Raw genomic sequence first — 27054 nt, 5'->3', positions numbered from 1 at the left:
CCCCCCCAAATTCCCCCCCATTTCCCCCCCTCACCCCCCGCGCTGCCCCTCCCCTCCCAGGCCCCGCCCCCTCCCGCTCCAGCCCCGCCCCCCGCGCGCAGGCCCCGCCCCCTGCCCGCGTTACCCGCGCTCGGCCCTCACGGCGCCGCCGCCGCCATCTTGGACCCGCCGGCCACGCCCCCCGCCCCGGCCACGCCCCCTTAAAGGCGCCGCGACGCTTTCCCCGCACAGACCACACCCCCCCTCCCTGACGTCATATCGCGATAGAAGAGGCGTGGTCACTGCAGGCCGCGCCCACAAAGAGGCGGGGCTGAGCGGGTAAAACAAAAGGCGGGGTTTATTGAGGGGGAGGAGCCGGAGGGGCGGGGTTTGAGTGCAAAGGGGGCGGGGTTTGAGAGCAAAGGGGCGTGGTCAGAGTCGGTGGGCGGGGCTAATCCGAGTCCGAGAGCACGATGATCTCCTCGGGGTCGCACTGGGTTCCCACGCTCGTCTGGAATTGGGGGGAATTTGGGGTTTTTGGGGGGTCTGGGAACCCTCTGGGGTCACCCCAAGGGGATTTGGGGGAAATCTGGGGGGAATTTGGGGTTTTTGGGGGGTCTGGGGTCCCCCTGGTGTCACCCCAAGGGAATTTGGGGGAAATTTCGGGGGAATTTGGGGTTTTGGGGGGTCTGGGGTCCCCCTGGGGTCACTCCAAGGGGATTTGGGGGGAATTTGGGGTTTTTGGGGGGTCTGGGACCCCTCTGGGGTCACCCCACGGTCAATCTTGGGGGGTCTGGGGCCTCTCCATGGAGATTTGGGCGGAAATTTGGGGGATTTTGGGGGGGGGTCCTGTGCCCCTCAGGGGTCACCCCAGGGGGATTTTGGGGGGAATTTGGGGGGGTCTGGGGTCACCCCACAGGAATCTGGGGGATTTTGGGGCCTCTCTGGGGTCACCCCACAGAAATTGGGGGATTTTGGGGCCTCTCTGGGGTCACTCCATGGAGATTTTGGGGGAATTTGGGGGGTCTGGGACCCCTCTGGGGTCACCCACGGGGATTTTTGGGCTCCCCAGGACTCCCCAAAGATGCCCCAGATTCAGCCTGGGGACCCCAAAATCCCCTCGGGACCCCCCCAAACCCCTCAGGACCCCCTCGAAACACCCCCAGGATCCCCAAAATCCCCCCCAAAATTCCCTCAAACCCCCCCTAGGACCCTCAAAATCCCCCCTAAATCCCCTCCCAACACCCCCAGGAGCCCCCAAACCCCCTCAAATCCCACCCAGGACCCCCGAAACTCCCCCAAATCCCCTCCCAGACCCCCCCATATCTCAACCAAACCCCCCAGGACAGGCCCAGGACCCCCAAATTCCCCCCAGGATCCCCCAGACCCCCACAGGACCCCCCAAATTCACGCCAGGACCCCCTCAGGACCTCCCAGGACCCCCCTAAATCCTCTCAAATTTCCCCCCAGACACCCCAGGACCCCCCAAAATCCCCTCAGGACCCCCCTAAATCCTCTCAAATACCCCCAGATCCCCTCCCAGACACCCCAGGACCCCCCAGATTCCCCCCAAGATCCCCCAAAATCCCCTCAGGACCCCCCAAATCCCCCTCAGGACCCCCCAAATCCCCTCCCCAACACCCCCAAAAATCCCCCCAGGACCCCCCAAACCCCCTCCCAGACACCCCAGGACCCCCCAATCCCCCCCAATCCCACTTTGCAGGTTTTGGGGTCCCCGCCGGGGGACTCCCCTGGGAGGAGCTGACCAGGAGTCCCCTGGGGACCCCCAAATCCCCCCAAGACCCCCCAAATCCCCCCCAAATCCCCTCCCAACAGCCCCAAAATCCCCTCAGGACCCCCCAAAATCCCCTCAGGACCCCCCTAAATCCCCTCAGGACCCCCCTAAATCCTCTCAAACCCCCCAGTCCCCCCGTGCTCACCTTGCAGGTTTTGGGGTCCCCTCCGGGGGGGCTCCCCTGGGAGGAGCTCACCAGGTCCCCCCCGGGGACCCCCAAATCCCCCTCAAACCCCTCCCAGACACCCCCAGGAACCCCAAAATCCCCTCAGGACCCCCCAAATCCCCCCCAGGACCCCCAAATCCCCTCCCCAACACCCCCAAAATCCCCCCCAAATCCCCTCAGGACCCCCAAAATCCCCCCCAAGACCCCCAAAATCCCCCCCAAATCCCCTCAGGACCCCCCAAATCCCCCCCAAATCCCCCCCAGGACCCCCCAAAATCCCCCCCAAATCCCCTCAGGACCCCCCAAAATCCCCTCAGGACCCCCCAAAATCCCCCCCAAATCCCCTCAGCACCCCCCAAATCCCCCCCAAATCCCCCCAGGAGCCCCAAAATCCCCCCCAAATCCCCTCAGGACCCCCCCAAAATCCCCCCAAAATCCCCCCGCGCTCACCTTGCAGGTTTTGGGGTCCCCTCCGGGGGGGCTCCCCTGGGAGGAGCTCACCAGGTCCCCCCCGGGGGAGTCGGCGCGGGTGGAGTCGGGCAGGGGGGAGGGGGGGGCGCCCCCCACATCCGGCCCCTCCCCCACATCCGAGACCCCCTCGGGCAGGGCCAGGCTGGGGGGGGGAGGGGAGCGGGGTCAGAGACACCCCCGGAACCCCCAAAATTCACCCGGGAACCCCCAAAAACTGACCTGGGACCCCCCCGGAACCCACCCGGGACCCCCAAAATTCACCCGGGACCCCCAAAATCCCAACGGGAACCCCCAAAAACTGACCCGAGACCCCCCCCCCAAAATTCACCTGGGAACCCCAAAATTCACCCGGGAACCCCGAAAAATCTGACCTGAGACCCCCCCCAAAATTCACCTGGGAACCCCCCAAAAAAACTGAACCGAGACCCCCCCAAAATTCACCCGGGAACCCCAAAATTCACCCGGGAACCCCCCAAAAAACTGACCTGAGACCCCCCCCAGTTCACCTGGGATCCCCCCAAAATCCCAACGGGAACCCCCAAAATTCACCCAAGGAAACCCCCAAAATCCACCCGGGACCCCAAAAATCCCAACGGGACCCCAAAATTCACCCGGGACCCCCCAAAAAACTGACCTGAGACCCCCCCCAAAATCCCAACGGGAACCCCAAAAACTGACCTGAGACCCCCCCCCCCAAATTCATCTGGGACCCCAAAATATTCACCCGGGATCCCCCAAAAATCCCAACGGGAACCCCAAAAATGCCCCCCAGGACCCCCCAAAAAGCCCCTCAAGCTCCCCAGAGCCCCCAGATTCCCCCAAATTCTCCTCAACCGCCCCCAGAACCCCCAAGGGTCCCCAAAATCCCCCCCCACACCCCAGGATGCCCCCAAATCCCTCCAGGACCCCCCCAAAATCCTCCCCAAACCCCCCCTGGGTACCCCCAAACCTCCCCAGATCCCCCCCAGGACCCCCCAGAATCCCCTCCAGACCCCCTCAAACCCCCCAAAATCCCCCCAGGACCCCCCCAAACCCCCCTAAATCCCCTCAAACCCCCCCCAAACCCCCCTAAATCCCCCCAGGACCCCCCCCAAACCCCCCTAAATCCCCTCAACCCCCCCTAAATCCCCCCAGGACCCCCTCAAACCTCCCCAGTTCCCCCCCCCAGGACCCCCAAAATCCCCCTGGGACCACCCCCCCCACATCCCCTCAAACCCCCCCCCAAAATCGCCCCAAACTCCCCCCAGGACCCCCCAAACCCCCCCACATTCCCTCAAACCGCCCCAGGACCCCCCCAAATCCCTCCCAAACCCCCCCGAAAATCTCCCCAGGACCCCCCGAAATCCCCCCAAAATCCCCTGCGCCCCAAACCTCCCCAGGACCCCCCAAAATCCCCCCCAAATCCCCCCCTTTCCCCCCCCCCTTTCCCCCCTCACCTTCCCGGCTCCGTCCGGTTCCGTTTCCTGGGGGGGGGTCCCTGGGTGGGGGTGGGCGGGGTCGCGGCCCCTCCCCCCCCCGCCCCTCCCCCCCCGTTGAGGGAGGTGGAGCTGATGGGCCTGGGGGGGGAGGGGGAGGGGCGCCTGCGAGCCCCGCCCAGATCCGGCGGGAGCTGGGGAGGGGCGTGGCCTCGGGGGGAGGGGGGCGTGGCTTTGGGCGTGGCCTCGGAGCCGCCCAGGGCGGGGGGCGGGGAGGGGGGCGGGGAAGGGGGCGGGGTCTCGCCGGGCTCCAATGGGAAAGTTTCGATTTCCAGCAAGAACAGCTCGGGCTTGGGGGGGGGGAGGGGCTCGGGACCCCCCCCCTCCCCCTCGGCCGCGGGGGGGGGGAGGGGCAGCGCCGGGACCCCCGGATCGGCCGCACCTGGAGGGGGGGGGGAGGGGCGGGGTTAGAGAGGGGGGAGGGGCGGGGACACACCCGAGACCCCCCCCTCCCCCCGAGAATTCCCTCCAGGACCCCCAAAAGTTCCCCAAAAATCCCCCCAAAATTCCTCCCAAAACCCCCCCAAAATCCCCCCCAAAATTCTCACCCGGACCCCCTAAAATTACCCCCAGGACCCCCCCAAAATTCCCTCCAAGACCCCCAAAATCCTTCTCAAAAATACCCCACAAAATTCCCACCAGAGCCCCCCAAAATTCCCACAAGGATCCCCAAAATTCCTCCCAAAATCCCCCCCCCAAAATCTCCCCCAGAACCCCCAAAATCCTCCTCAAAATTCTCCCCAAGGATCCCCTAAAATTCACCCTGGAGAGCCCCAAAATCCCCCCAAAATTCCCCCCCAGGACCTCAGAATTCCCTACTCCAAAATTCCCCCCAAAATCTCCCACAAATTCCCCCCAGGGTCCCCCAAAATCCTCCCCAAAATCCTCCCCAAGGATCCCCCGAATTTCACCCCGGATAGCCCCAAAATTCCCCCCAAATTCTCCCCAGGATCCCCAAAATTCCTCCCAAAATTCCCCCAAAATCCCACCCAAGGACCTCAAAATTCCCTCCCTCAAAATCGTCCCCAAAATTCCCCCCAGGAACCCCCAAAATCCCTCCCAAATTTCCCCCCCAAATCCTTCCCTGGACCTCAGAATTCTCTTCCCCTGAAATTCCCCCCAAAATTCCCCCCCAGGATCCCCAAAATTCCTCCCAGGACCGCCCAAAACCCCCCCCCGAAAATTCCTCCCAAAATCCTCCCCAAAATTCCCCCCAAATCCCCCCGAAATTCCCAAAATCTCCCCAAAATTTGCCCTAAATCCTCACAGAATTCCCTAAATTTCCCCAGAATTGCCAAAATTCTCCAAAAAAAATCCCCCAGAATTGCCAAATTCCCCTCAGAATTCCCAAAATCCCCCCCCCAAAATCCCCCCCCAAAATCCCCCCGAAATTCGAGGATTCTCCCAAAAATCCTCCCAGAATTTCCAAATTCCCCCCAAATTTCCTCAAAATTTCCCCCCTAAACGCTCCCAGAATTCCCAAAACTGCCCCGAAAAAATCCTCCCAGAATTCCCAAAATCCCCCGAATTCCCCCCAAAATCCTCCCAGAATTCCCAAAATCCCCCAAATTCCCCCCAAAATCCTCCCAGAATTCCCAAAATCCCCCGAATTCCCCCCAAAATCCTCCCAGAATTCCCAAAATCCCCCGAATTCCCCCCAAAATCCTCCCAGAATTCCCAAAATCCCCCGAATTCCCCCCAAAATCCTCCCAGAATTCCCAAATCCCCCCCCCAGCCCCACCCTGTGCCGCCGCCGTGGCTTCTCTTCCTTCCTCCTCCTCTTCCTCCTCCTCCTCCGTCTCCTCCTCCTCCTTGACCTTCACCCGCCCTTCGGCCTCGGAGGATTCTCCTTCCTCTTCCTCTTCCTCCTCCTCCTCCTCCTCTTCCTCCTCCTCTTCCTCCTCATCTTCTTCCTCTTCCTCCTCCTCCTCTTCCTCGTCTTCCTCTTCTTCTTCCTCCTCCTCCTCCTCCTCTTCCTCCTCCTCTTCCTCTTTCTTTTTCTGTGGATGAAGAATTTTTACCAGGGGGTGGGGGGGTGTTCCTTTCCCAGCCTTCCTCTTCCTCTTCTTCCTCTTCCTCCTCCCACTTCCCATTCCTGGTTCCCGTTTCCCATTTCCTGTTTCCCGTTTCCCCCATTATCCCCGTTCCCGTTACCCGGTTCCCCCCTGGCCGTTTACGGGGCCGGTTCCCGTTTCCCATTTCCCGTTCTCCCCGTTTTTTCCCCGTTTCCCATTTCCCATTCTCCCCATTTTTTTTCCCCGTTTTTTTTCCCCGTTCTTTTCCCGTTTCCCATTTCCCGTGTACCCGGTTCCCCCATGGCCATTTCCGGGGCCGTTCCCCATTTCCCATTTCCCATCCCCATTTCCCATTTCCCAGTTCCCATTTCCCCGGTTCCCCTGTGTCCATTCCCCTGTCCCCATTTCCCATTTTCCCTGTTTCCCCGGTTCCCTCGTGGCTGTTTCCCATCCCCATTTCCTGTTTCCCATTTCCCCCGTTCCCCGGTTCCCCCCTGGCCGTTTATGGGGTGGTTCCCGTTTCCCATTTCCCATTCTCCCCGTTTTTCCCCATTTCCCATTTCCCATTCTCCCCGTTCTTTCCCTGTTTCCCATTTCCCATTCTCCCCATTTTTTCCCCGTTTCCCATTTCCCGTGTACCCGGTTCCCCCATGGCCATTTCCGGGGCCGTTCCCCATTCCCATTTCCCATCCCCATTTCCCAGTTCCCATTTCCCCGCCTCCCCCATGTCCATTTCCTGTCCCCATTCCCCTGTCCCCATTTCCCATTTTTCCTGTTTCCCATCCCCATTTCCCGTTTCCCATTTCCCCCATTTCCCCCGTTCCTGTTACCCACTTCCCCCGTGTCCATTTCCTGTCCCCATTCCCCATTTCCCATTTTCCCTGTTTCCCATCCCCATTTCCCAGTTCCCATTTCCCCACCTCCCCCATGTCCATTTCCTGTCCCCATTCCCCTTTTCCCATTTCCCATTTTTCCTGTTTCCCCATTTCCCCATTTCCCTCGTGGCTGTTTCCCATCCCCATTTCCCATTTCCCCCATTTTCCCTGTTCCCGTTACCCATTTCCCATTCTCCCCGTTTTTTCCCCGTTTCCCATTTCCCATTTCCCGTTCCCCGCTTCTCCCATTGCCGTTTCTGGCCCATTTCCCGTTTCCCATTTTCCCCATTTTCCCTTTCCCGTTTCCCCCATGTCCGTTTCCTGTCCCCATTCCTCATTTCCTGTTCCCCATTTCCCATTTTTCCCATTGTTTCCCCCATGTTGCCATTTCCGGGGCCGTTTCCCATTTCCCATTCCCCATTCCCTGTTTTTCCCCCATTACCCCATTCCCGTTTCCATGGCCATTTCCCATCCCCATTTCCCATTCCCAATTCCCCGTTTTTCCCCCATTTTTCTCCCAATTCCCCGTTTTTCCCCCGTGTCCGTTTCCAGGGCCATTTCCCATTTCCCATTCCTCATTACCCATTTTTCTCCCTTTTCCCCATTTTCCCCCATTTCCTGTTTTACCCTGTTTCCCCGTGTCCGTTTCCTGTCCCCGTTTCCCATTCCCCAGTTCCCCCATGGCCATTTCCAGGGCTGGTTCCCATTCCCATTTCCCATTTCCCGTTTTCTCCCATTTCCCATTTTCCCCCATTTTCCCCCATTTCCCCGTTTCCCTGTTTCCAGGGCTGGTTCCCATTCCCGTTTCCCGTTTCCCGTTTTCCCCTGGTCCCATTTCCCCCGTTCATGCGTGTCCATTTCTGGGGCCATTCCCTGTTCCCATTTCCCCATTTTTCCCCCCGTTTTCCCCCATTTTCCCCATTGTTTTCCCCCATATCCTCGGTTCCCCTGTGTCCATTTCCTGGTCCCGTTTCCCTGGTTTTCCCCGTTGTTTCCCCCATGTCCCCGGTTCCCCCGTGTCCATTTCCTGTTCCCGTTTCCCCCATTTTCCCCATTGTTTCCCCCATATCCCTGGTTCCCCCGTGTCCATTTCCTGTTCCCGTTTCCCCCATTTTCCCCATTGTTTCCCCCATATCCCTGGTTCCCCCGTGTCCATTTCCTGTTCCCGTTTCCCTGGTTTTCCCCGTTGTTTCCCCCGTTACCCGGTTCCCCCGTTGCCGTTTCTGGGGCCGGTTCCGTTTCCCATTCTCCATTCTCCATTTCCCATTCCCCATTTTCCCCTGTTTCCCCCATTTCCCGTTACCCTGTTCCCCCGTGTCCGTTTCCATGGCCATTTCTCATCCCTGTCCCCATTTCCCATTCCTGTTTTTCCCCCATTTCCCGTTACCCTATTTCCCATTCCCCATTTCCCCTGGTTTTCCCCCATTTTCCCCATTGTTTCCCCGTGTACCCGGTTTCCCCATGGCCGTTTCCCATTCCTCATTTCCTCATTTCCCATTTTTCCCCATTTCCTGTTCCCGTTCCCCGGTTTCCCCATGTCCATTTCCCATTTCCCGTTTCCCCATTTGCCGTTTTTCCCTGTTTTTCCCCTGTTTTTTCCCCGTTTCTCCATTTCCCATTACCCGGTTTCCTTGTGTCCATTCCCCATTTTCCCCATTCCCCATTTTCCCCATTTCCCATTTCCCCTGTTGTTTCCCCCCAGTTTCCCCGTGTCCATCTCCGTGCCCCGGTGCCATCTCTGTCCCCATTTCCCATTCCCGTTTTTCCCCGTTTTCCCCCCGTTCTACCCTGTTCCCCCGTGCCCATTTCCTGTTCCCATTTCCCATTTCCCATTTCCCCCGTTGTTTCCCCGTTTTTCCCCCATTTTCCCCCCTGTGTTTACCCTGTTCCCCCGTGTCCATTTCTGTTCCCTGGTGTTCCCAGTCCCGGTGCCGTCTCTGTCCCCTTTTTCCCCATTTTTTCCCCATTTTTTCCCCATTTTTTCCCCATTTTTTCCCCATGTTTACCCTGCTCCCCCGTGTCCGTCTCCCCCCGGTTCCCAGTGCCGTCTCTGTCCCCATTTTCCCCGTTTTTCCCCGTTTTTCCCCCATTTTTTGTGTTTACCCTGTTCCCCCGTGTCCGTCTCTGCTCTGCCCTGTTCCCGGTGCCGTCTGTCCCCATTTTCCCCGTTTTTCCCCCATTTTTTCCCCCCGTGTCTGTCTCCGTTCCCCCCTGTTCCCGGTGCTGTCCCCTCACTCTCGGTGCCGTCTCTGTCCCCATTTTCCCCATTTTTTCCTCGTTTTTCCCCCATTTTTTCCCCGTTTTTTCCCCATTTCTCCCATGTTTACCCTGTCTCCCCATGTCCTTTTCTGCTCCGCCTGGTTCCCGGTGCCGTCCCCTCGCTCCTGGTGCCGTCTCTGTCCCCATTTTCCCCGTTTTTCCCCCTTTTTCCCCATTTTTTGTGCTTACCCTGTTCCCCCATGTCCGTCTCCGCTCTGCCCTGTTCCCGGTGCCATCTCTGTCCCCATTTTCCCCGTTTTTTCCCCATTTTTTGTGTTTACCCTGTTTCCCCGTGTCCATCTCCGTTCCGCCCGGTTCCCGGTGCCGTCCCCTCGCTCCCGGTGCCGTCTCTGTCCCCATTTTCCCCGTTTTTTCTCCATTTTTCCCCGTTTTTCCCCCATTTTCCCCCTGTGTTTACCCTGTTCCCCCGTGTCCGTTTCTGTTCCCCGGTGTTCCCGGTCCCGGTGCCGTCTTTGTCCCCGTTTTTTCCCCGTTTTTCCCCCATTTTTTCCCCCCGTGTCTGTCTCCGTTCCCCCCTGTTCCCGGTGCTGTCCCCTCGCTCTCGGTGCCGTCTCTGTCCCCATTTTCCCCATTTTTTCCCCCATTTCTCCCATGTTTACCCTGTTCCCCCGTGTCCGTCTCCGCTCCGCCCAGTTCCCGGTGCCGTCTCTGTCCCCATTTTCCCCGTTTTTTCCCCCATTTTCCCTCTTTTTCCCCGTTTTTCCCCGTTTTTTGTGCTTACCCTGTTTCCCCGTGTCCGTTTCCGCTCCGCGCGGTTCCCGGTGCCGTCTCTGTCCCCATTTCCCCCGTTTTTCCCCGTTTTTCCCCGTTTCTTCCCCATGCTTACCCTGTTTCCCCGTGTCCTTTTCCGCTCCGCGCGGTTCCCGGTGCCGTCTCTGTCCCCATTTTCCCCATTTTTTCCCCCATTTTTCCCCGTTTCTTCCCCGTGCTTACCCTGTTTCCCCGTGTCCGTTTCCGCTCTGCCTGGTTCCCAGTGCCATCTCTGTCCCCATTTTCCCCATTTTTCCCCGTTTTTTCCCCGTTTTTTGTGCTTACCCTGTTTCCCCGTGTCCGTTTCCGCTCCGCGCGGTTCCCGGTGCCGTCTCTGTCCCCATTTCCCCCATTTTTCCCCGTTTTTTCCCCGTTTTTTGTGCTTACCCTGTTTCCCCGTGTCCGTTTCCGCTCCGCGCGGTTCCCGGTGCCGTCCCCTCGCTCCCGGTGCCGCTCCTGGCGCTGGGCGAACCGGGCGATGACGTCGTCCAGCCGGGCCAGGGCCAGGCGCCGGTTCCGCCGCAGCCGCTGCGCCAGCTCGGGGTCCGACAGCGCCGGGTCCGTGCCTGCGTGGGCGGGGGGGGCACACGGAATCACTGAGCGGCCCCAAAATCCCCAAATCCCTGAAATCCCAAACCCTGAAATTCCCAAAGCCCGGAATCCCTGATTGGCCAAAATCCCCAAATCCCGAAATGCCAGACTGCCCGAAATCCCAAATCCCCAAATCACGGATTGGCCAAAATCCCCGAATTCCTGAAATCCCAAATTCCCAAATCATGGATTGCCCAAAATCCCCAAATCAGAGATTGCCCGAAATCCCAAATCCCCAAATCACGGATTGGCCAAAATCCCCGAATCCCTGAAATCCCCAAATCCTGAAATTCCCAAACCCTGGAATCCCTGATTGGCCAAAATCCCCAAATCCCTGAAATTCCCAAATTCCCAAATCACTGATTGGCCAAAATCCCCAAATCAGAGATTGCCCGAAATCCCAAATCCCCAAATCACGGATTGGCCAAAATCCCCGAATTCCTGAAATCCCCAAATCCTGAAATTCCCAAAGCCTGAAATCCCTGATTGGCCAAAATGCCCGAATCCCTGAAATTCCAAATTCCCAAATCCCTGATTGGCCAAAATCCCCAAATCCCTGAAATCCCAAATTCCCAAATCATGGATTGCCCAAAATCCCCAAATCAGAGATTGCCCGAAATCCCAAATCCCCAAATCACGGATTGGCCAAAATCCCCAAATCCCTGAAATTCCAAATTCCCAAATCACTGATTGGCCAAAATCCCCAAATCCCTGAAATTCCCAAATCCCAGACTGCCCAAAATCCCCAAAACCCCAAATCCCAGATTGCCCAAAATCACAAATCCCCAAATCACTGATTGGCCAAAATCCCCAAATTCCGGAAATCTCAAATCCTGAAATTCCCAAAGCCTGAAATCCCAGACTGCCCAAAATCCTCAAAAATTCCTGAAATCCCAGATTGCCCAAAATCCCTAAATCACAAAATTCCAAATTGCCCAAAATCCCAAATCCTGAAATTCTAAAATCCTGAAATCCTTGATTGCCCAAAATCCCCAAATCCCGAAATGCCAGACTGCCTGAAATCCCAAATCCCCAAATCACTGATTGGCCAAAATCCCAGAATTCCTGAAATTCCAAATCCTGAAATTCCCAAACCCTGAAATCCCTGATTGGCCAAAATCCCCGAATCCCTGAAATTCCCAAATTCCCAAATCACTGATTGGCCAAAATCCCCAAATCCCTGAAATTCCCAAATCCCAGACTGCCCGAAATCCCAGATTGCCCAAAATCGCAAATCCCCAAATCACTGATTGGCCAAAATCCCCGAATTCCTGAAATTCCAAATCCCAAAATCACTGATTGCCCAAAATCCCCAAATTCCGGAAATCTCAAATCCTGAAATTCCCAAAGCCTGAAATCCCAGACTGCCCAAAATCCTCAAAAATTCCTGAAATCCCAGATTGCCCAAAATCCCTAAACCACAAAACTCCAAATTGCCCAAAATCCCAGACTGCCCAAAACCCCCAAATTCCTGAAATCCCAGATTGCCCAAAATCCCTAAATCACAAAACTCCAAATTGCCCAAAATCCCAAATCCTGAAATTCTAAAATCCTGAAATCCTTGATTGCCCAAAATCCCCAAATCCCGAAATGCCAGACTGCCTGAAATCCCAAATCCCCAAATCACTGACTGGCCAAAATCCCAGAATTCCTGAAATTCCAAATCCTGAAATTCCCAAACCCTGAAATCCCAGATTGCCCAAAATCCCTAAATCACAAAATCCCAAATCCTGAAATTCCAAAATCCTGAAATCCTTGATTGCACAAAATCCCAAATCCCCAAATCCCAGATTGCCCGAAATTCCAAATCCCCAAATCACCGATTGGTCAAAATCCCCGAATCCCTGAAATTCCAAATTCCCAAATCATGGATTGCCCAAAATCCCCAAATCAGAGATTGCCCGAAATCCCAAATCCCCAAATCCCAGATTGCCCAAAATCCCCGAATCCCTTCAATCCCAAATCCTGAAATCCCAGATTGCCCAAAATCCCCAAATTCCTGAAATCACACATTGCCCAAAATCCCCGATTGCCCCAAAATCCCCAGATCAAAAATTCCAAATTGCCCAAAATCCCAAATCCTGAAATTCCCAAATCCTGAAATCCCAGATTGGCCAAAACCCCCAAATTCCTGAAATCCCAGATTGCCCAAAATCCCCAATTTCAAAATCCCCGATTGCCCAAAATCCCTAAATCACAAAATTCCAAATTGCCCAAAATAATAAATCCTGAAATTCCAAAATCCTGAAATCCTTGATTGCCCAAAATCTCAGATTGCCCAAAATTCCAAAATCCTGAAATTCCCAAAACCCAAAAATCACAGATTTCCCAAAATCCCAAATCCCGAAATTCCCAAAATTCCAACTCCCAAGATTGCCATCCCCAAATTTCCAAATTCCAAATGCTGAAATCCCAAATCCCCAAAATCCCAAACCCCAAATCCTGAAATCCCCAAATTCCTGAAATCCCAACCCGCAAAATTCCAAACCCCCCAAAAATTCCCAAATCAAAAATTCCAAACCCTAAAAACTCCAAAATTCCAAACCCTAAAATCCCAAAATTCCAAACCCTTAAAACCCCAAAATTCCAAACCCTAAAATCCCAAACCCCAAAATTCCAAACCCCAAAATCCCAAAAATTCCAAACCCTAAAATCCCAAAAATTCCAAACCCTAAAAACCCCAAAATTCCAAACCCTAAAATCCCAAACCCCAAAATTCCAAATCCTAAAACCCCAAAATTCCAAACCCTAAAATCCCAAACCCCAAAATTCCAAACCCTAAAACCCCAAAATTCCAAACCCTAAAATCCCAAACCCCAAAATTCCAAACCCTAAAATCCCAAAAATTCCAAACCCTAAAATCCCAAAATTCCAAACCCTAAAATCCCAAACCCCAAAATCCCAAAAATTCCAAACCCTAAAATCCCAAAAATTCCAAACCCTAAAAACCCCAAAATTCCAAACCCTAAAATCCCAAACCCCAAAATTCCAAACCCTAAAACCCCAAAATTCCAAACCCTAAAATCCCAAACCCCAAAATTCCAAACCCCAAAATCCCAAAAATTCCAAACCCTAAAATCCCAAAAATTCCAAACCCTAAAAACCCCAAAACTCCAAACCCTAAAATCCCAAACCCCAAAATTCCAAACCCTAAAACCCCAAAATTCCAAACCCTAAAATCCCAAAAATTCCAAACCCTAAAAACCCCAAAATTCCAAACCCTAAAATCCCAAACCCCAAAATTCCAAATCCTAAAACCCCAAAATTCCAAACCCTAAAATCCCAAACCCCAAAATTCCAAACCCTAAAACCCCAAAATTCCAAACCCTAAAATCCCAAACCCCAAAATTCCAAACCCTAAAACCCCAAAATTCCAAACCCTAAAATCCCAAACCCCAAAATTCCAAACCCTAAAATCCCAAAAATTCCAAACCCTAAAACCCCAAAATTCCAAACCCTAAAATCCCAAACCCCAAAATCCCAAACCCCAAAATCCCAAAAATTCCAAACCCTAAAATCCCAAAAATTCCAAACCCTAAAAACCCCAAAATTCCAAACCCTAAAATCCCAAAAATTCCAAACCCTGAAATCCCAAAAATTCCAAACCCTGAAATCCCAAAAATTCCAAACCCCAAAATCCCAAAATTCCAAACCCTAAAATCCCAAACCCCAAAATTCCAAACCCTAAAACCCCAAAATTCCAAACCCTAAAATCCCAAACCCCAAAATCCCAAAAATCCCAAACCCTAAAATCCCAAAAATTCCAAACCCTAAAAACCCCAAAATTCCAAACCCTAAAATCCCAAACCCCAAAATTCCAAACCCTAAAATCCCAAAATCCCAAACCCTAAAATCCCAAACCCCAAAATTCCAAACCCTAAAATCCCAAAATTCCAAACCCTAAAATCCCAAAAATTCCAAACCCTAAAATCCCAAAAATTCCAAACCCTAAAAACCCCAAAATTCCAAACCCTAAAATCCCAAACCCCAAAATTCCAAACCCTAAAACCCCAAAAATTCCAAACCCTAAAATCCCAAAATTCCAAACCCTAAAATCCCCAAAATTCCAAACCCTAAAATCCCAAACCCCAAAATTCCAAACCCTAAAAACCCCAAATTCCAAACCCTAAAACCCCAAAATTCCAAACCCTAAAATCCCCAAAATTCCAAACCCTAAAATCCCAAACCCCAAAATTCCCATTTCCAGCCCCACCCCTCCCCATTTTCTCACTTTTTTCCCATTTTCTCCCCCGGTTTTTGCCCCTTCTCCCGTTTTTCCCCCATTTTCCATCTCTACCCCGCAGTTTCTCCATCTTCTGCCCCAATTTTCCTCCTTTCAGCCCGTTTGCCCCATTTCCCCTCAATTTTCCTCCCATTTCCCTCCCGTTTCTCCTGGTATTTCCCCATTTCCCCCCTATTTCCCTTGTCCCATCCCATTTTTTCCCATTTTCCTTCATTTTTTCCCCATTTTCCCCACTTTCCCCACTCCCCCTCCCTTAGCACCCGGTCCCATCCCATTTCCCCTTCCACTTTTCCCCATTTCCCCCAATTTCCCCTCTCATTTTTCCCTTTTTCCCCCATTTCCAATTTCCCCCAATTTCCCCTCTCATTTTTCCCATTTTCCCCCATTTCCCATTTTCCCAATTTCCCCTCTCATTTTTCCCATTTTCCCACAATTTCCCTCTCATTTTTCCAATTTCCCCCAATTTCCCCTCTCATTTTTCCCTTTTCCCCCATTTCCCCTTTTCCCAATTTCCCCCAATTTCCCCTCATTTTTCCCATTTCCCCCCAATTTCCTCACATTTTTCCCCTTTTCCCTCCCATTTCCCCACCATTTCCCCACCATTTCCCCTCTCATTTCCCCTCATTCCCCTCATTTCCCCCAATTTCCTCTCCCATTTCCCCCCATGCCCCTCTCCCATTTTTTCCCCTTTCCCCTCTCATTTCCCATTTTTCCCCATTTCCCATTTCCCTCCCATTTCTCCTCTTATTTCCCCATTTCTCCCCTATTTCCCTTGTCCCATCCCATTTTTCCCCATTTTCCCCACTTTCCATCCCATTTTTCCCCATTTTCCTTCATTTTTTCCCATTTTCCCCACTCCCCCTCCCTTAGCACCGGGTCCCATCCCATTTCCGCTTCCACTTTTCCCCATTTCCCCTCTCATTTTTCCCATTTCCCCCCAATTTCCCCTCATTTTTCCCCTTTTCCCTCCCATTTCCCATTTCCCCACCATTTCCCTCTCATTTTCCTCATTTTCCCCTCTCATTTTTTCCCCTTTCCCCTCTCATTTCCCATTTTTCCTCCCATTTCCCATTTCCCTCATTTCCCCTCCCATTTCCCATTTCCCTCCTATTTCCCTTGTCCCATCCCATTTTTTCCCATTTTCCTTCATTTTTCCCCATTTTTCCCCACTTTCCACCCATTTTTTCCCACTTTCCCCACTCCCCCTCCCTTAGCACCGGGTCCCATCCCATTTCCGCTTCCACTTTTCCCCATTTCCCCTCCCATTTTCCCCCATTTCCCACAATTTCCCTCTCATTTTTCCCTTTTCCCAATTTCCCCCCATTTTTCCCATTTTCCCCTAATTTCCCCTAATTTTCCCCATTTTCCCTCCCATTTCCCATTTTCCCCATTTCCCCACCATTTCCCCACCATTTCCCCTCTCATTTTCCCCATTTTCCCCTCTCATTTCCCATTTTTCCCCATTTCCCCACCATTTCCCCTCTCATTTTTCCCATTTTCCCCCATTTCCCCACCATTTCCCCTCTCATTTTCCCATTCGTTCCCATTTTCCCTCATTCCCCTCATTTCCCCCAATTTCCCCTCCCATTTCTCCCCATGCCCCTCTCCCATTTTTTCCCATTTCCCTCTCATTTCCCATTTTCCCCATTTCCCATTTTCCCCATTTTTCCCCATTCCCCTCCCGTTTCCCCTCTCCTTTTCCCCATTTCCCCCCATCTCCCCCAATTTCCCCTCCCATTTCCCTCCATGCCCCTCTCCCATTTTCCCATTTCCCATTTCCTCTGTCATTTCCCATTGCCCCCATTTCCCATTTTCCCTCCCATTTCCCATTTTTTCCCATTTTTTCCCATTTTCCTCCATTTCCCTCCCATTTCCCCTCTCATTTTCCCCATTTCCCCTCATTCCCCTCTCATTTCCCATTCCCCTCTCATTTCCCATTTCCCCTGTAATTTCCCATTTTCCCCATTTCCCTCTCATTTTCCCCTCTCATTTTCCCCTTTTCCCCTCTCATTTCCCATTTCCCCCATTTCCCCACCATTTCCCCTCTCATTTTCCCATTTTTTTCGACTTTCCCTCATTCCCCTCATTTCCCCCAATTTCCCCTCCCATTTCCCCCCATGCCCCTCTCCCATTTTTTCCCATTTCCCATTTTTCCCCATTTCCATCTCATTTCCCATTTTTCCCCATTCCCCTCCCGTTTCCCCTCTCATTTTCCCCATTTTCCCCCATCTCCACCAATTTCCCCTCCCATTTCCCTCCATGCCCCTCTCCCATTTTTCCCATTTCCCCTCTCATTTCCCATTTCCATCTCATTTCCCATTTTTCCCCATTCCCCTCTCATTTCCGTTTCCCCTCTCATTTCCCATTTTCCCCATTCCCCTCTCATTCCCCATTTCCCATTTTTTCCCATTTCCATCTCATTTCCCATTTCCCCCATTTCCCCACCATTTCCCCTCTCATTTTCCCCATTTTCCCCTCTCATTTTTCCCATTTTCCCTCCCATTTCCCATTTCCCCCATTTCCCCACCATTTCCCCTCTCATTTCCCCTCATTCCCCTCATTTCCGCCAATTTCCTCTCCCATTTCCCCCCATGCCCCTCTCCCATTTTTTCCCCTTTCCCCTCTCATTTCCCATTTTTCCTCCCATTTCCCATTTTTCCTCTTATTTCCCCATTTCTCCCCTATTTCCCTTGTCCCATCCCATTTTTCCCATTTTCCTTCATTTTTCCCCATTTTCCCCACTTTCCACCCATTTTTTCCCATTTTCCTTCATTTTTTCCCATTTTCCCCACTCCCCCTCCCTTAGCACCGGGTCCCATCCCATTTCCGCTTCCACTTTTCCCTATTTCCCCTCTCATTTTCCCCAATTTCCCTCTCATTTTTCCCATTTTCCCCCATTTCCCATTTTCCCAATTTCCCCTCTCATTTTCCCCATTTCCCCCCAATTTCCCCTCATTTTTCCCCTTTTCCCTCCCATTTCCCATTTCCCCCATTTCCCCTCTCATTTTCCCTCATTCCCCTCATTTTCCCCAATTTCCTCTCCCATTTCCCCCCATGCCCCTCTCCCATTTTTTCCCCTTTCCCATCTCATTTCCCATTTTTCCCCATTTCCCATTTCCCTCCCATTTCTCCTCTTATTTCCCCATTTCCCCCCATTTCCCTTGTCCCATCCCATTTTTTCCCATTTTCCTTCATTTTTCCCCATTTCCCCACCATTTCCCCTCTCATTTTCCCCTCTCATTTTCCCCAATTTCCCCTCTCATTTTTCCCCTTTTCCCCCATTTCCCATTTTTCCCCATTTTCCCCAATTTCCCCTCCCATTTCCCTCCATGCCCCTCTCCCATTTTCCCATTTCCCATTTCCTCTGTCATTTCCCATTGCCCCCATTTCCCATTTCCCCTCTAATTTCCTATTTTTTCCCATTTCCCTCTCATTTCCCATTTTCCTCCATTTTTTCCCATTTCCCTCTCATTTTCCCCATTTCCCCTGTAATTTCCCATTTCCCCTGTAATTTCCCATTTTCCCCATTTTCCCCTCTCATTTTCCCCATTTTCCCCTCTCATTTTCCCCATTTCCCCCCATTTCCCATTTCCCCCATTTCCCCACCATTTCCCCTCTCATTTTCCCCATTTGTTCCCATTTTCCCTCATTCCCCTCATTTTCCCCAATTTCCCCTCCCATTTCCCCCCATGCCCCTCTCCCATTTCCCCTCTCATTTCCCATTTTCCCCATTTCCCTCCCATTTCCCCTCTTATTTTCGCCATTTCCCCCATTTTCCCTCATTCCCCTCATTTTCCCCAATTTCCTCTCCCATTTCCCCCCATGCCCCTCTCCCATTTCCCCCATTTCCCCTCTCATTTCCCATTTTTCCCCATTTCCCTCCCATTTCCCCATTTCCCCCATTTTCCCTCATTCCCCTCATTTCCCCCAATTTCCCCTCCCATTTCTCCCCATACCCCTCTCCCATTTTTCCCATTTCCCCTCTAATTTCCCATTTCCTCTGTCATTTCCCATTTCCATCTCATTTCCCATTTTTCCCCATTCCCCTCTCATTCCCCATTTCCCATTTTTTCCCATTTCCCCTCTCATTTCCCATTTCCCCCATTTTCCCCATTTCCCCTCTCATTTTCCCCATTTTTCTCACTTTCCCTCATTCCCCTCATTTTCCCCAATTTCCCCTCCCATTTCCCCCCATGCCCCTCTCCCATTTCCCCCATTTCCCCTCTCATTTCCCATTTTTCCCCATTTCCCTCCCATTTCCCCTCTTATTTTCCCATTTCCCCTCTTATTTTCCCCATTTCCCTCCCATTTCCCCTCTTATTTTCCCATTTCCCCTCTTATTTTCCCCATTTCCCCACCATTTCCCCTCTCATTTTCCCCTATTTCCCCTCATTCCCCTCTCATTTCCCATTTCCCCACCATTTCCCCTCTCATTTTCCCCATTTTCCCCTCATTTTTCCCAATTTCCTCTCCCATTTCCCCCCATGCCCCTCTCCCATTTTTCCCATTTTCCCATTGCCCCCACTTCCCTTTTTCTCCATCTTCCCCATTCCCATTTTCCTCTAATTCCCCTTTTTTCCCCATTTCCCAGTTTCCCATTTTCCCCCATTTTTCCCCATTTTTCCCCATTTTCCCCCATTTTCCCCTCGTACCTGGCCTGTACTCATCAGTGAGGTGACCCCTGAAGTTGAACCCCATTTTTTCCTGTTTTTCCCCATTTTTACCCCATTTATTCCCCATTACTCGGCCTGTACTCATCGGTGAGGTGACCCCTGAAGTTGAACCCCATTTTTTCCCGTTTTTACCCCATTTTACCCCATTTTCACCCCGTTTTTTCTGCATTCCCCATGCCATACCCGGCCTGTGTGGTGCCTGCCAAAGTTGTACCCCAGTTTTTCCCATTTTTACCCCATTTTTCCCCATTTCTCCCCTCTTACCTGGCCTACACTCATCAGTGAGATGGCTCCCAAAGTTGTACCCCAGTTTTTCCCCATTTTTTCCCATTTTTACCCCAATTTTTGCCCTTTACCCGGCCTGCGCTCATTGGTGACGTGGCTCCCAAAATTGTACTCTTTTTTTCCCCATTTTTTTCCCTATTTTTTCCCATTTTTTCCCATTTTTACCCCAATTTTTGCCCTTTACCCAGCCTGCACTCATTGGTGAGGTGGCTCCCGAAGTTGAACCCCATTTTTTCCTGTTTTTACCCCATTTTCACCCCGTTTTTTCTGCATTCCCCGTGCCATACCCAGCCTGTACTCGTTGGTGAGATGGCTCCCAAAGTTGTGCCCCATTTTTTCCCATTTTTTGCTGTTTTTACCCGGTTTTTACCCCCTTACCTGGCCTGTACTCATCAGTGAGGTGCCTCCCAAAGCTCTACCCCATTTTTTTGGTGTTTTTACCCCATTTTCCCCATTTTTCCCTCTGTCTCACCTGGCCTATACTCGTCAGTGAGGTGACCCCTGAAGTTGAACCCCATTTTTCCCCATTTTTTTGTGTTTTTACCCCATTTTCCCCCATTTCCCCATCTCACCTGGCCGGTACTCGTCAGTGAGGTGCCTCCCGAAGTTGTACCCCATTTTTTTGTGGTTTTACCCCATTTTTCCCCATTTTCACCCCATTTTCACCCTGTACCTGGCCGGTACTCGTTGGTGAGGTGCCTCCCGAAGCTGTACCCCATTTTTCCCCATTTTCCCCCATTTTCACCCCATTTTCCCCCATCTCACCTGGCCGGTACTCGTCGGTGAGGTGCCTGCCGAAGCTGTACCCCATTTTTTTGTGTTTTTCCCCCATTTTTCCCCATTTTCACCCCATTTTCCCCCTGTACCTGGCCGGTACTCGTCAGTGAGGTGCCTCCCGAAGCTGTCCCCCATTTTTTTGGTGTTTTTAATCCCCTTTTTCCCCATTTTTCCCCATTTTCACCCCATTTTCCCCCTGTACCTGGCCTGTACTCGTCGGTGAGGTGCCTCCCCAAGCTGTGCCCCATTTTTCCCCATTTTTCCCCATTTTCACCCCATTTCCCCTGTCTCACCTGGCCGGTACTCGTTGGTGAGATGGCTGCTGAAGCTGTCCCCCATTTTTTTGGTGGTTTTTTCCCCATTTTCCCCCATTTTCACCCCATTTCCCCCGTCTCACCTGGCCAGTACTCGTCGGTGAGGTGCCTGCCGAAGCTGTACCCCATTTTTTTGTGGTTTTACCCCATTTTTCCCCATTTTCACCCCATTTTCACCCTGTACCTGGCCGGTACTCGTCGGTGAGGTGCCTCCCGAAGCTGTACCCCATTTTTTTGGTGGTTTTTTCCCCATTTTCCCCCATTTTCACCCCATTTCCCCCATCTCACCTGGCCGGTACTCGTCGGTGAGGTGCCTCCCGAAGCTGTACCCCATTTTTTTGTGTTTTTCCCCTATTTTCACCCCATTTCCCCCATCTCACCTGGCTGGTACTCGTTGGTGAGGTGCCTCCCGAAGCTGTACCCCATTTTTCCCCATTTTCCCCCATTTTCACCCCATTTTCCCCGTCTCACCTGGCCGGTACTCGTCGGTGAGGTGCCTCCCGAAGCTGTCCCCCATTTTTTTGGTGTTTTTAATCCCCTTTTTCCCCATTTTTCCCCATTTTCACCCCATTTCCCCCGTCTCACCTGGCCGGTACTCGTCGGTGAGGTGCCTCCCGAAGCTGTACCCCATTTTTTTGGTGGTTTTTTCCCCATTTTCCCCATTTTCACCCCATTTCCCCTGTCTCACCTGGCCGGTACTCGTCGCTGAGGTGCCTCCCGAAGCTGTACCCCATTTTTTTGTGTTTTTTCCCCATTTTCACCCCATTTCCCCCGTCTCACCTGGCCGGTACTCGTCGCTGAGGTGCCTCCCGAAGCTGTACCCCATTTTTCCCCATTTTCCCCCCATTTCCCCCGTCTCACCTGGCCGGTACTCGTCGGTGAGGTGGCTGCCGAAGTTGTAGACGAGGTCGAGGTGGCGCCGCTCCTGCAGGCGGTTCCCCACCTCCCTGAAGGCCTCCTGGGCCATGTTCTCCATCTGCCGCCGGCCCAGCCCCAGGCGGTGCCGCGCGCTGGCGCCGCGGATCTCGCGCAGGATGTCCGAGTAGTCGGGGAAGGCGTCGGGCCGGTTGATGAAGCGCTCGATGCTGCGGTTCACCTCGGGGTACCGCGTGCCCCGGAAGCGGATCCGCTGCTCCAGCACCCTGCCCGTGAGGCTGCTGCAGTCCTTGAGCTGGCAGAGGCGGCGGAAGATCCTCATCATCCTCCTCTTGAGGCGGTTCTCCTGCAGGTACGGCGAGTCGGCGCTGTCCAGCTCGGCCAGGTCCAGCTCGCGCTCCTGCAGCCGCCGGATCTCGCCCGCGTAGACGCGCAGCAGGTGCTCCAGGTGCCGGATCTGCCGCCGCGAGCCGCCCGCGCGACGGCCCCCGCCGGGCTCCGGCTGCTGGGACTGGGCGCCGGGATACTGGGATTGGGGGCTGGGATACTGGGATTGGGTGCTGGGGTGCTGGGATTGGGTGCTGGGGTGCTGGGATGGAGCGTTGGGATACTGGGATGGAGCACTGGGATACTGGGATGGAGCGTTGGGGTGCTGGGATGGAGCACTGGGGTGCTGGGATGGAGCGTTGGGGTGCTGGGATGGAGCGTTGGGATACTGGGATGGAGCGTTGGGGTGCTGGGATGGAGCACTGGGATACTGGGATGGAGCGTTGGGGTGCTGGGATGGAGCGTTGGGATACTGGGATGGAGCATTGGGGTGCTGGGATGGAGCACTGGGATTGCTGGGTGCGCCCTCGGGACGCTGGGATGGGGCACTGGGATTGCTGGGCGGACCCCCAGGATACTGGGAAGGACCCCCAGGATAGTGGGATGAAGCACTGGGACACGGGGAGGAGCTGCTGGGACGCTGGGATGAGTTGCTGGGATGCTGGGGCGAGGCGCTGGGATCGGCGGGTGAAGCGCTGGGATACTGGGAGGAGGTTTTGGGATACTGGGGTGAGGCGCTGGAGCACCAGGGGGAACCATTGGGATACTGGGAGGGAGCGCTGGGATCGCTGGAGGGAGCGCTGGGACGCCGGGAGGGATCCCCAGCGGGACACTGGGATGAACTGGGGGCGCACTGGGACGGCTCAGCTCCCTCGGGGTGCTGGGACGAGCCGGGCGGGCACGGGGATGAACTGGGCGGGTTCTGGAAGGTTCCATCAGGGTGCCGGGCCGCTCCCTGGGGACACTGGGCCGAGCGATGGGGGTTCTGGAAGGTTCCGTCGGGACACGGGCGGGCGCCGGGCAGGGCGCGCAGGGGCAGGCGGCGGCGCAGCGCCCGCGCCTTGAGCACGGTGCACAGCTCGTTGATGTACACGTAGACCTTGCGGCGCCGGCCCCGCACGCGCCGCAGCAGCCGCCCCAGAATGTTCCGGAACTCGGCCGAGCCCCGGAAGTCGGGGTGGGCGCGCAGGTGGCGCGAGCTCAGGAAGGGCAGCACCTCGGGGTGCTCCTGCGTCAGCGGCGCGCACACGGACAGGAACTGGGAGAGAGCAGAGAGGAGAGCACCTGAGCACACCTGGGCACAGCCGGGGTACACCTGGGCACACCTGGGCACACCCACAGTACACCTGGGGTACACCCAGGGTACACCTGAGCACACCCACAGTACACCTGGACACACCCGGGCACACCCGGGGTACACCTGAGTTACACCCGAGCACACCTGGGCACACCTGGGCACAGCCGGGGTACACCTGAGCACACCCACAGTACACCTGAACACACCCGAGCACACCCGGGGTACACCTGAGTTACACCCGAGCACACCTGGGCACACCTGGGCACAGCCGGGGTACACCTGAACACACCTGGGCACACCCGGGGTACACCTGAGCACACCTGGGCACAGCCGGGGTACACCTGGGGTACACCTGAGCACACCTGGGCACACCTGGGCACAGCCGGGGTACACCTGGGCACACCCACAGTACACCTGGACACACCCGGGCACACCCGGGGTACACCTGAGTTACACCCGAGCACACCTGGGCACACCTGGGCACACCTGAACACACCTGAGCACACCTGGGATACACCTGGGCACAGCCGGGGTACACCCAGGGTACACCTGAGCACACCTGGGCACAGCCGGGGTACACCTGAACACACCTGGGCACACCTGGGCACACCCGGGGTACACCCAGGGTACACCTGGGGTACACCTGAGCACACCTGGGCACAGCCGGGGTACACCTGGGCACACCCACAGTACACCTGGACACACCCGGGCACACCCAGGGTACACCTGAGTTACACCCGAGCACACCTGGGTTACACCTGGGCACACCTGGGTTACACCTGGGCACACCCAGCGTACACCTGGGCACACTTGTGTTACACCTGAGCACACCTGGATAGAACTGACATACACCTGAGCACAACTGGGTACACCTGAGCACAACTGGGCGCACCCGGGGTAACCTGAGCAAGGGTGGGTAGAACTGATGCACACCTGAGTTGCACTTGAATACACCTGAGCGCGCCTGGGTTACACCTGAACACACCTGGGTTACAACTGAGCACACCTGGATAGAACTGAGATACACCTGAGCACACCTGGGTATACCCGAGCACACCTGAGCACACTTGGACAGAACTCAGATACAGCTGAGCACACCTGGGTTACACCTGGGCACATCTGGGTACACCTGGGATACACCTGAGTTACACCTGGATAGAACTGAGATACACCTGAGTTACACCTGAGCACAGCTGGGTTACACCTGAGCACACCTGGATGCACCTGGGATACACCTGAGTTACACCTGGATAGAACTGAGATACACCTGGGTTACACCTGGATAGAACTGAGATACACCTGAGTTACACCTGGGCACACCTGAGCACAGCAGAGCACAAGTGGATACACCTGGGTACACCTGAATTACACCTGAACACAGCAGAGCACACCTGGGTTACACCTGGGTTACACCTGGATACACCTGGGTTACACCTGGGTTACACCTGGGCACGCCTTGGCATACATGGGTAGAACCGAGATACACCTGGGGTACACCTGGGGTACACCTGGGGTACAGCTGGATAGAACTGGGCACACCCGGATACACCTGAGCACACCGGGACACACCCAGGACACACCTGGGGTAACACTGGGCACACCTGAGAAAGCCTCGGACACCTGGGGACACCTGGGGACACTTTGAACACCCCCAGGATACACCTGGGCACACCTGGGATCACCTTGGACACACCCAGGGCACACCTGAACACACCTGGGATTGCTTTCCACACACCTGGGCCCACTTTGGACACACCCTGATGTACCTGGACACACCCAGGACACACCCGGGACACACCTGGCCATATCCAGGGCACACCTGAACACACCTGGGATTGCTTTCCACACACCCAGGGCACACCGGGGCACACCTGGGGCACACCTGGCCACACCCACACACATTTGAGACCACACCTGGGCTCACCTGGAACACACCTGAGACCACTTTGGCCACACCTCAGACCACACCTGCGCACACTTGGGCCCACCTGAGACCACAGCTGGGCACACCCAGACACACCTGGGCCAACCATGGGCACACCTGAGAGAGCACCTGGGCACACCTGGGCACACCCAGACACACCTGGACCCACTCTGGGCACACCTGAGCCAACCATGGGCACGCCTGAAACCTCACCCTGGACCACACCCATAAACCTGGGCACACCTGGGAGCACTTTGGCCACACCCAGACACACCTGAGACCACACCCAGACACACTTGGGGACACCTAGGTCACACCTGGGCACACCCAGACACACCTGAGACCACACCCAGACACACTTGGGGACACCTAGGTCACACTTGGGCACACTCAGACACACCTGAGACCACACCCAGACACACCTGGGAGCACTTTGGCCACACCCCCAATCACCAGGGACACACCTGGGACACACCTGGGGCACAGCCACACCCACCTGAGACCACACCCAGACACACCTGGGCACATCCGGGACCACTTTGGCCACCTCCCCCACACCTGGGCACACCTGGGCACATCCGGGACCACTTTGGCCACCCCCCCCCCCCCCCCCCCCCCCCACACCTGGGCCACACCTCAGACTACACCCACACACCTGGGTCACACCTGGGCCACACCCAGGACCACACCCACACACCTGGGCCACACCCAGGCACACCTGGAACACACCTGAGACCACTTGGGCCACACCTCAGACCACACCCAGACACACCTGGGCACACCTGGGACAAACCCGGACACACCTGAGGCCACACCCAGCCACACCTGGGCCACGCCCCCCCAGCCGTTGCCCCGCCCCCTTTGCTCACCTGCTGGAAGAGCCGCTCGTTCTCCTCCCAGAAGGCCCCGCCCCTCCCGCCCCCAGCCCCGTTCGGGGGGGGCGTGGCCATGCCGGGCGGTGGGGGAGGGGCGGGGCTGGGGGCGGGGCTTGGGGAAGGGGAGGGGCCTGGCGGGGAGGGGGCGGGGCCTCGCTCCTCCTCGTCGTCATCCAGGACGATGATTGGCTGAGGGGGCGCGGCCATGGCGGGGAGAGGGGCGTGGTCAGCGGGAGGGCCTGGGGGGAGGGGGGGGCGGGGTCAGTGCAGGGACCCCAAAAATCACCCAAAATTCCCCTCCCCCACCCCAAAATCGCCCCAAATTCCCCGCCCCCACCCCAAAATTCCCCTCCCCCACTCCTCAGAGTTCCCCTCCCCCCCTTCCCAAACTCTGCCCCTCCCCCACCCGCACCCCAAAATTCCCCTCCGGCCCCAACTTCCGCCTTCCCCTCCCCCACCCTGCTCCCCTCGCCTCCCCCGGATTCCGCCGCCCCTCCCCCTCCCCCCATCCCTCAGGGCCCCCCCAAAAATCTCAAAAATCCCCAAAATTGCCCCAAATTCCCCTCAGCCCAGTCGGCCTCCCCTCCCCCTCTCAGCCCCTCCCCGCGCCCCCCTCTCGCCCCTCCCCCCCCGGGCACCCCGCCCCTCCCCCTCTCCCTTCCCGCCGCTTCTCCCCGCTCCGGGACCCCCCGAATTTGCCCAAATTCCGCCGAATTCGCCCCAAACCCCCCCCCCGGTTCCCCCACTCCCCTCACGACTTTGGCCCCGCCCCCTCCCGCGCAGGCCCCGCCCTCGGCCCCGCCCCTCGGGCAGGCCCCGCCCCCCCCCGTGCTCACCGGGGCCGCGCGGCTCCGCCGGCGCCGCCGCCACCGAGCGGCCGCGGCCGCGCACTGCGCAGGACCGGAAGTGCCGCCCCGCGCCGGCCCGGCCGAGCGGGCGCCGCCATGACACCGTACAAAGAAAGGGGCGTGGTCACCCCCGCCTGCCAATCGCGGCTCGCCGCCTCATCCGGGAATCCGCGCCGCCGAGCCGGGCGCCGCCATCTTAACGTGAGGCGCGGCCCGAG

The 27054-nt window shown here is 55.4% G+C and overlaps 1 protein-coding gene across 1 annotated transcript; it reads right to left on the bottom strand.

Annotated features, from left to right (window-relative positions):
* Window positions 1-319: 319 nt before the first annotated feature.
* On the bottom strand, window positions 320-26080 carry LOC136569831 (death domain-associated protein 6-like). The gene is made up of 7 exons (XM_066570192.1): window positions 25983-26080; window positions 21551-23150; window positions 10194-10372; window positions 5628-5886; window positions 3848-4268; window positions 2391-2553; window positions 320-490 (listed from the first exon to the last, which is right to left on the bottom strand). The coding sequence occupies exons 1-7, from the start codon at window positions 26061-26063 to the stop codon at window positions 431-433; spliced, it is 2763 nt and encodes a 920-aa protein (XP_066426289.1). The 5' UTR covers window positions 26064-26080; the 3' UTR covers window positions 320-430.
* Window positions 26081-27054: the final 974 nt, after the last annotated feature.

This window comes from Molothrus aeneus, unplaced genomic scaffold (genome assembly GCF_037042795.1).
Source record: "Molothrus aeneus isolate 106 unplaced genomic scaffold, BPBGC_Maene_1.0 scaffold_265, whole genome shotgun sequence".
Lineage (NCBI taxonomy): Eukaryota > Metazoa > Chordata > Aves > Passeriformes > Icteridae > Molothrus > Molothrus aeneus.
Note: the sequence above shows the minus strand (reverse complement) of the source record. Positions and strands in the feature narration are given on the sequence as shown.

What these genes read in the sequence shown, in the direction of transcription:
- LOC136569831 (XM_066570192.1), bottom strand. Translation starts at nt 26,063, where the DNA reads ATGGCCACGCCCCCCCCGAACGGGGCTGGGGGCGGGAGGGGCGGGGCC. An exon ending in AGCCACGGCGGCGGCACAGG is followed by an intron (nt 4,269 to 5,627) that starts GTGGGGCTGGGG and finishes CCCCCCCTCCAG; the next exon opens with GTGCGGCCGATCCGGGGGTC. An exon ending in GGGACCCCAAAACCTGCAAG is followed by an intron (nt 491 to 2,390) that starts GTGAGCGCGGGG and finishes CCCCAATTCCAG; the next exon opens with ACGAGCGTGGGAACCCAGTG.